The 10,126-nt window shown below is 42.4% G+C and overlaps 1 protein-coding gene across 2 annotated transcripts in view; it reads left to right on the forward strand.

The window, feature by feature from the left end:
• The first annotated feature begins 6,853 nt into the window (after window positions 1–6,853).
• RPL10 (ribosomal protein L10) overlaps window positions 6,854–10,126 on the forward strand; it is a 7,992-nt gene continuing 4,719 nt past the window's right edge. The window contains exons 1-3 of one of the 2 annotated variants that reach the window (XM_018559191.1): window positions 6,854–6,932; window positions 8,586–8,644; window positions 9,581–9,688. In XM_018559191.1, the coding sequence (XP_018414693.1) occupies window positions 6,910–6,932; window positions 8,586–8,644; window positions 9,581–9,688 (190 nt within the window). In that variant the 5' untranslated portion in view covers window positions 6,854–6,909. The remainder of the gene's footprint in view (window positions 6,933–8,585; window positions 8,645–9,580; window positions 9,689–10,126) is intronic. The other variant, XM_018559192.1, reaches the window with a different exon arrangement.

Genomic DNA, 10,126 nt, shown 5'->3' on the forward strand with positions numbered 1-10,126 from the left:
GCAAAGCATGATTGGCCTAAGTATTGTTTCATATAGAGGTGGAATGATAACATGCCGTTTGTTGTGTATTTAGGTGTACTTGTTAACGTTTAGCTCAAAAAAATAAACTTTTTTTTGTTTTTTTAATTCATTTGAAATCACAATGGAAGTTAAACACTTTCTTCTCAGAGACCCCTGAGATGTGTATGACCTCCAATGTGAAATTGTAATTTTCTGCAGAAAATGCGGCCCCAATTGAGCACCATATATTTTTCACGTCATCGCACCAGGACAGAAATTTGTACCAAATGTATTTGAATCTTTTCTTAAAAATGAAAAAAGAAATGTATTCTCTCTGCCTAAGATCATGACACCTGCCATGTATGCATGTATAGACATGCTATAGGGACAATTTATACATAAACTTATGTTTTTACAAACGGTTGTCAAGTCCTGTTTTGCGGTGTGTGCCCTTGGCCTCATTCACAAGGGGGTGCAAATCCATATAGTATGCAAGTTATTGCACAGAACGCTATTCAGATTTGCTGACCCGTGAGAATGAGACCCAGAGCACATGTAAATGATTAACTGTGTTTGCACACACACACACAAATAACTTACAGCAAAGTTGACAACATTAAAAGAATCTAAACAAAGTGCACTGAATTCAGCTAACAAGTCCATGCTGACAAGAAATTAAGCAGTGCGCATTGGTTAGGGAAAGTGTAATTGGAAGGAACAACGTACATGTTAGTACTTTAAAGTAGTATTAAAGGCTGGGCGTTTTGTACCTTACATCATTATCTGCATTAAAGGAGAACTATGGGGTTAGGGCTTTTCCCCATAGTTCTCCTTAGGGTAACGGGAGGACACAAACTAGCGTCCTCCCGTCACCCAAAGCTCAGTATACCGCAAGCTACAGCTCGCGTATACTGAGACGCCGCACCCGGAACGGATCCCGACAATTCTGTCTGGATCCACCCAGCTGCGTGAGTGACAGCTGGCTCTGCCTATCTAGAGGCAGAGCCAGCTGTACCTGCCCCCTCCCCAGTCCGTTCCACTAGTCAGCGCTGGAGGATCGGACAGGGGAGGGGGGAATCCAGTCACTCCCCTGTCACGGCTCTCTGCAGTGACAGGATTGAGAAGTGAGCGAGCGCTGGTATGTGCTCGCTCACTTCCCGATCTACTGAGCCGACCTTTGACAGTTTAATTGTCACAGGTCGGCTAGAACTATGAGGATGAGTGCAAAGCACTCACCTCATAATTCTCCTTTAAGGTAAAAACCGCCCAGTACCTTTTTGACTCCTCTGTCCCCCAATACTTACCTGGTCCCCAAAGCGATCCTCCTTCCCGAACTTCCTGGTTGCCGGGGAGGATACTGAGGGCAGAGGAGCCATAGGCTCCTTCTGCCTTCAGTCAAACTGTTGGGCGGAGAGGAGGGGTGTGGCCTGCTACAAGGCTGTGTGTGTCTATGGACGCACACAGCTACTGCGAGCATGGCTGGGAAGAGAGCTAGAACTGTCAAAAGAGGAAATATGTGCCCCACTGAAAAAAAACAAAGAAGAATACATACCTTGAAATATCTTCTGCAAGATAAAAACATGCTTCATCCCTTTAAAATCTATAATATGATTTACTCTACAGATAAGTATGGTCAACCTTGTTTTTTACAAATAGGAACACCTAAAATGACGTGCAATGTCACACTTAGGTAAATGATAATGGTGTAAATAATACCTTGTAATATGAAAAAACATTTCTAATAATAATGCAATCAAGTTTCAGTAATCCATACACTATCATTTCTATATATTTGATTAGCACGATACTGTAAAGAATGTATTACCGTATATTTCCAACCAAGTAAAATGAAGAACTAAATAAAATCTTTAGTCTTTTATATTGCTGTAGGTGACCTAGCTTAACAAATTTAATCTATTTTATTACGTTTGATACAAAAAAAAAAGCATGACTGGATTAAAAACATGAATTAGAATAAAAAAGGTATTTGCAATAATCAATATGCTGACACAATCACAAAATAAATATTACTTATGTTAAAAACTATATTCTTCCAGAACAAGATAATGTATTCCATGTATAATGTAGCCACGCCCTCCAGCCACACGGGAATGCAAGGCATTCAGTCCGAACAAAATAGTGCTTGCAGCATTTTGTTCAGACCGGACATCAGGCATAATGTGTCTTGTGTTCCGGTGCGGCCGATCGCATTGCAGCCGGAGGGCCTGGCTACGGTGCCATTCACTTCAATGGACCGCAGCGCCCCCTTCTGCTAGTGAAGCCTTGTTTATGTTATTTTAAAGTGTAGGATCATTACTTGTATTTATTTATTATATTAGATCAATATTCTAAAGCCCATCTACCCTCTCACGGTGACCCAGATAGGTCCCTACTCTATCTTTTATAATTGTGAACATAGTAAATAGAAACTATGACTAGAAATCACTTACAATGACTTTAATGTCAAGGTTCTTAGCGTGGCATACTGATCTAATGGGATATGTATATAGGATTTCTGCCTAGATGAGTTTATCCTCCTTGACAACCAAATGTACTGAGCAATCATACTCATAGCCTCACAGAGTATCCATACTTGTAGCCCCCCAATGAACAGAGCAATCAGCATCAAATACCCCTACTGTGCAGAGCAATTATATTTGTAGCCCTGCAAAAAAAACAGAGTAATTAGCCTTTAAGACCCGTGAAGAAAGGAGTATTAGGCTCCAAGACCTGCAAAGAACAGAGCAATTATACTTGTTGCCCGCTCAATGCACAGAGCAATCATGCATCTCTCACCCACCCCCTACAATGTACATAGAAATCCATATAGAGAAGTGACAGGTGACTGGTAGACATTGATAAATAAAACCTCTCCTCTGTATTATGTGTAATGACAGATGTCACTTGTACCTGAACTGCGGATCTTTAGCTGCAGAAACTGTGTGTGAAGTCTCTTCCTGGTTGTGGTTTAATTTTCCCTCCCCCAGATGATGTCATATGTGTACTCTCACAGCCCTCCCACCTCACAGCTACACATAGATCACGTGACTTAAAAATGGCTGCAAGATCTCGTGACGTTTCGCGAAATCTCGCAGCCATTTTTTTTCTTCTTCTGAGGGAGATCTGGTTTATGTGACGTCTCCATCCCAGTGAGCATCTCAATGGCACACCTACGTCATCTTTGTCTGAGGAAAGCAGGAAGTGACTGTTCTGAAACTGTGAGGAAATCAATGAACATGCCTGGAATCATTAAAATACCAGATGGTTCATTGTCTATAGCCAGAGGAGAGGACGATGAAGTTATACAAGACTTATACAAGTTATACAGCTATACAAGACTACAAATCCCAGCAATACATTATGCAATAATGCACAATACCACCACTGTATAGTGGACTACATATCCCAGCAATACAATTTAAAGCAATGCAGAATACCACCAGCTATAGAGGACTACAAATCTCAGCAATACATTATGCAACAATGCACAATACCACCAGCTATAGAGGACTACATATACAAGCAATACAATTTATAGCAATGCAGAATACTATCAGCTATAGAGGACTACAAATCTCAGCAATACATTATGCAACAATGCACAATACCACCAGCTATAGAGGACTACATATACAAGCAATACAATTTATAGCAATGCAGAATACTATCAGCTATAGAGGACTACAAATCTCAGCAATACATTATGCAACAATGCACAATACCACCAGCTATAGAGGACTACATATACAAGCAATACAATTTATAGCAATGCAGAATACTATCAGCTATAGAGGACTACAAATCTCAGCAATACATTATGCAACAAGGCAGAATACCACCAGCTATAGAGGACTACATATCCCATCAATACATTATACAGCAATGCAGAATATTATAAAGCTACATACTGTGTTGCTGACCAGAGCTGCGCGCAGGTCTGCATGCGGCTCTCTCCATGGCTGTGCAGTTTCACCAGTGCTGCGTGTGGGATTGCTCTGCGGATCTCATCAGGGCTGCGGGTGGTCTCACGATGGCTGTGCAGTCTTACGATGGCTGTGAAGTCTCACCAGCACTGCGTGAGGGTCTCGCCAAGGCTCTGGGTGGCTGGATCTTAAGTTCAGGCAGTGGGAAGGAGCAAGAGATGTGCGGCCGGACCGGCGCTGTAAACAAGTGCCACAAAGGTCCCCAGCAAGCGTGGTACCTTCCAGCAACTAAATGCATTTTAAAATTTAAATCACCGGTATCAGCGCTTAGTATCGGGGCATTTTCAGGAGTACTCGTGAAAATGCTTAGTATCGGCACTGATACTGGAATAGGTGCATCCCTACCACACATGTTACATATCGCCGTGAACATCGGAATGAGAGCAATCATTCTAGGGCCATCAATCACTGATAACACTAAACTGATGAGCGGTAAAAGCCTTTAAAGTGTCGCCTACGGCCAATTTTGAGTATGGTAAACTTTTACGATTGCACGGGCGAATGCAATTTTAAAGATTGACATGTTTGGTGTCTATTTACCGGACGTGACCCCGTCTTTTATATTTGACAAAAAATTGGGTAATATTAAATGTTTCAGAACATAACTGTTTTTTTGGTTTTTTTTTTAATTTTCAGGACTTTTTTCTTGATATAGTAAAAAATAAAAACCCCAGCGGTGACTAAATACCACCAAAAGAAAGCTCTATCTGTCCCCAAAAAGATATAACTGAATGACTGAATAAATGCCTGTCAAAATACCGCAGCGCTGAATACTGAAAAATGCGACGAAAATTGAACCATAATTGTAAGGTGTATAGGCAGCTTTACAAAGGGAAAAATCACATTCTTTAGCAAAACACCAAAATTCTGTTTAGCGGGCCTGTTTAATGGCCAACCTCTGGAGACACACATTACCACTTTTGAGTGAGCTGTGCGCCACAGGTATGTCAAATCTAGTATATAATAAAATCTACTGTAATTCCATAAGGCACAATAATCTGAGGTTTATCAGATTATATTATGTAGGTAAAACAAAATTTGGCTGCATTTAGGAAACTGACAATATGGGAGGGGCAGGTCAAATATCATAAGGCTAGGTTCACACCAAGGCGATTGAGCTGTTTTCTTTTGTGCGACTGTTTATTGAAAACCACGCAGTTTTCAATGCATAGAGATGTCTATGGGACCCAAACCGTGCGAAAATAGCTCCTGCACCTTTTTGCGCAACAAACCGCAAAGGTGTGAACAGCCTTCATTGACTTCAATGCGATTCTGTGTTCTGAAAGACTCAATCCGCGATAAATCGCCCAGGTGTAAACCGTAACCACGCCCTCCGTCCGCAATGCGATTGCGGGATCGCAAGGCACATTGTGCCTGCTGTGCGTTCAGGTTCGGTGCGATTAAAATGCTGCAAGCCCGGCAAAAAAGTGAGCCGGCCGCAATGTTTATACTATTATGTTACACTGAGGAGGTTATTTAGCGCTTTACACTCATCCCACATCCTATAGGGTTTATTAACCTTTTGTCTGGCAGCTTTTAACCACGGATCCTCGTTTAGCTCAGTAGTCTCCTAATTAGCGCGGATTGATCTATTATTCATTATGGTGTGAACTAACCCTAAGCCCTGCGTCCAGTACACATGTGCGATTCGTTTCGGAAAAATTAGTTTTCAGGACGAAATTCGTTAGCGGTAGTCTGTACGCATTTTCGTTTGTAGACGAATTTTCATTGCAGCAAAGTGACATTTAAATTTTTTTTTTTTGTAATGTCACTTTGCTGCAATGAAACGAATGATACGAACATGAAACGGAAATGAACATTCGTACAGACTACCGCTAACAAATTTTGTCCAAATCCCAAAAAATTAAATAACGCAAAATCCGAATCAAAACAAGATGAGACTAAACAATTTTTTGGCCAATGCATATGTCTAGTGTCCAGTGGGTCACGAAGCCCTGAGTCCAGCGGGTAATGTGACTGTGGGGGTGACATTAGAGTGTAAGCTCCACTGTACAGAGACTGATGTGACTGTGGGGACGACGACATTAGAGTGTAAGCTCCTCTGTACAGAGACTGATGTGACTGTAGGGGGAACAGTACTGTACAGCACTGTGGTATATTTATGTCAGAGCTATATATGTGTATAATAATAACAGTGTGACTGGCTCTGCGTGGCGGCGGTGCGGGGGGACCGGTTGGGGGGGGGCCTGGCCTAAAGCCGTGTACAACTTGCTGCAGATCTACCAAAAAATATGCAATGCAAGGTCCTGGACAGCAATTAGATGGATTATACTTTTTGATAAATATAAAGAACACTTGCCAATAAGACTTTAGTAACAAGGCTTTATTGATAATTCATACTATTGAAAATCAAAACGTAATTGACAGATCACAGAGACTTTTTAAACAAAATTGTGCAGAATTCTGTCGCCTTTATACGTGACGTGATTGTAAGACCAATGTTTAAGCCTACAGGGAAGGGTGACCTCCGACAAAATGGCCGCCTTCGTAAATTAATAGGGTAGAAGACAGTTTTGCCTGCAGCTTCTTTCTACGCTATATCATCACGTTGTTGGAAAATAGGAGGTTGTACGGAGGACATATTTCTATTGACAATGGCTTGCCAATTATGGCGATTGATCTCCGACAAAATGGCTGCCAGTGACAATTTCAGTCTCATTTCAGGGACATTTTACGTCCGGTGTCATATTTGCAAAACGTCAAAGTCAGGTGGGTAGAGAAGGGGCGGAGCGTGTTTATAAGGGAGTGCGCAAGCGCGCTAGCTTCCTCTTTGCTGTCGGCGAGGTGAGTGAGATGGCGGCTCAGGGCTGGGAGTCGACGGCGGGTAGGTGCCGGGGCGTCCGTGGCAGACATCTTATCTCCATCTTCTCCTTGTGTTTCCTATGTGTAGGTACAGAGCGCCAACATGGGCCGCAGACCCGCTCGCTGGTGAGTGATCCGGGAAGAGAAGCCGCCATGTGCCGGCAAGGCCGCACTCATGTGAAGTCTAAGCTGCCAGCATGGGAGGACCGGGCCTAGTCCGGGAAGGGACAGGCTTATCCGTGGATGGGTGGTGATAGAGCCTGACGGTTGCTGACCTAACACTGCTCATAGGCCATGAGGACTAATAGCCTTTTTATATTAAGAGTCGTAGTGTTGTTAGATTCATTGTGAAGTGAGCTGTAAGTCAATGGTTGTTAGCTCCACTGATCATGCACAGGTTTGTGGGGGAGGGGGCACTTGTGAATATTTACTGCTGGTCCCTGAACTTCCTCAGCTAGCCACCATAAACCCCCATCATCTAGGGGGTTTGTGGTGGCATTAAAGCTGTGTTCAAGTTTATTTATTTTAAATAAAATGTAAAAACACCAAAAAGGGAATGGTTGTATAATGTGCCAAAAAAAAAACTGGCACTGGAGGGGTAAAAGGGGTGTTTGTGGCAGGCCTTTTTCCTGCTTTTAACATGTGGGATTTGCAGGGATATGACAGGTTAACTTTAAATATAGATGTTCATGGCATGAACCGAGCACGCAAAGCGTCACTTCTAAAGATTGCTTGAGCAAAGCATCAGTTTGTTTTGCTGGGTGACTGGGTGTCAGTGACTGTACTGCACCCATAGTCATTTCTTAGTCTGAGGATTGTCCAGGTTTCTGGTACTTGTCCCAGAGGGTGGAAGACAGAGATATAGTGGTCACAAGGGCAGGAAGTGAGGGGGAAGCTCCCCAGCAAGTACACAGCAATAAAAGCCTGGTAGAGGGTTTAACTCTTCCCTAGTCTATCCACCCAGAATTTAAGTATGGCGCTGAGGGCATGTGTGGCCTGTCGGGTTGGCTGTGAGGGCAGAATTGTGGCCTGTCGGGTACACCGGAGGAAGTCATAGCTTGGCCGTAGTGATGAATAAACCTTAGGGGGTACTAGAATACAGTAGTGGAGTATGATTTGGGGACTTAAAGGTGTGTGGGGGGGGGAGACTAGCAATGGTTCCATTAAAGGTCTTTCAGGCTTGGTGACTAGCATGAGTAAAGTATTGGAGTCTGCCATTGGTGGCCCAGTTTTGACAATAAGCCTTTAAGTACTTTAGTCAGACCCGAAACAAACACTAGAAGTGTCAGAATTTCTGTCATATTTGGAACACGTAGAAGCCTAAACAGCAGCTTGACAGCCAGAAAGCTAGCATTAAGAGGTCCGCCTCCATACACTTCTCATGACCGTCGCTGTCATTGTAAAGTGCACATGAACATAATTGTCACTAGGACAGGAAGTTGAGGGAAATCTCCCCATCATAGGAATAAAAACCTGACAGCATTTTACCCTTTCCCAGCCTGAAACCAAATGCTTGGATTCTGCTTTAGGCATGTAGGATTGTCAGGCCAATAATTGTAGTGTAGTTCTTATTGCTTGCAAGAGCTTTTACCCAGTGTGAAGCTGACCTGGATGAACACTGCATATTCTGAGTCTAGCACCTTGAATGCGCTTTTAGTAGTATTGGACGTTGTCTTGCTGAGTGAAAGCATATGTCCATTTTAAAGTTCTAAAGAGCAATATAAGCTTTAGTTTTTCTGAAATCGGTACGCTGTTTTAAATATGTAATCTTGTGTTTAGTTACAGATACTGCAAAAACAAGCCGTACCCAAAGTCCCGCTTCTGTAGGGGTGTCCCCGGTAAGATGATACAACAGATTTCTTTTATACTCATCATGACTATGCAATTTTCCACTATTACCCAATATGTGTAGGTTTATGAAATGTTACTTTTATGTCCTTAGCCTAATGTGGTCTGGCCAGGGATTGTTTTTAAGCCTAGCCTACAAAGTGGCTGGCTTCATTTTTCTTAGTTCCTATTCACACCAAGGTGTTTGTGGCTCAAGGATAAGCGCCGCAACAAAATGCATAAGACAAGGAATCCAGTTCATTTCTATGGCCCCTATTCACAGCTGAGTGTTTTGTTGCACAAAGTTTCCCATTGTAGTCTATGGGACCAAAAAGCCTGTGTACTTTTTGCTTGCGACAAAACGCTCAAGTGTGAAGAGGGGCCATAGAGATGTGTGGGATTCCTTGTCTTGAGCATTTTGTCGCACTTTGCTCTGAGCGTCAAGAAGGGGATAGCATGGCTGGCCCTAAATAGAAGTTTGGAGTGGTGGGCCAGGCACTCCATGGTAAGGCCCTTGTACAGACATCAAAAAGAAGCCCATTTTGGCTTTCCGCAGGTCACCAGAGATGTATTAGACCAAAGAATCCATGCATGCTGGCACTTGGAGACAGTTCTTACTTTGCTCCTCATTGTGTCAAAATGCACACAGGGCTTATTTGATGTGGCAGAGGTTCTCCTGTGGGTACCTCCAGTGGCTGCTGTGAAGCACAATGATCTAGGTGTACTCCTTTGCCTTGATTCTAGTAGTGTTGTGCTATAGAATCTTATTTCAGTTAATTTAGTTCTGCTAGGTTTTCATTTTCTGTCTGACTTTCACAGCAAATGGGTTACTTCAAGGTCTTAATTTTATTTGGACTTTGCCCATTTCCAAGTAACCTAAATATCTGAGCTTTAGCTATATGCATTGCCTTGCGTAATTTCTTTTTTCATCGGTTTGATCTTTTCAGATCCCAAAATCAGGATTTTTGACTTGGGTCGTAAGAAGGCCAAGGTGGACGAGTTCCCACTATGTGGTCACATGGTCTCCGATGAGTACGAGCAGCTGTCATCTGAAGGTAAGACCAACCAGCTATGGGGCTTATTCTTGTGTTAAAGTGCCAACTTTGGGGATCTGATATGTTAAACAGATTATCTAGCTTTAAATTACAAACTAATCTAGCAGAACTCTTCTAGTATTTATCAAATATGACAATTGCCTGAAAGTTTGAACATCTACATTGTGTTTAACATATTTGATATGATACATGATTCTAAAGGACTTTCTGCTCACCATGAAAAGCAGAACAGGACAGACTGCATTTACAGTTGTGATTGGGTGCCATCTGGGAATAATGGTAACCATTTAAGTACCAGCCTGTATATACCACTATAGCACCAGACCGCTTTTAGTTTATAATGCTGTGATACTGTGAAACAATTACTGAGTCATGCAGCACTAACAAAATTATTATATTGTATATATATATTTATACATTTTTAATGTATTTTTTATA

Source organism: Nanorana parkeri, unplaced genomic scaffold (assembly GCF_000935625.1).
Source record: "Nanorana parkeri isolate BGI_ZX_2015 unplaced genomic scaffold, ASM93562v1 scaffold380, whole genome shotgun sequence".
Taxonomy (NCBI): domain Eukaryota; kingdom Metazoa; phylum Chordata; class Amphibia; order Anura; family Dicroglossidae; genus Nanorana; species Nanorana parkeri.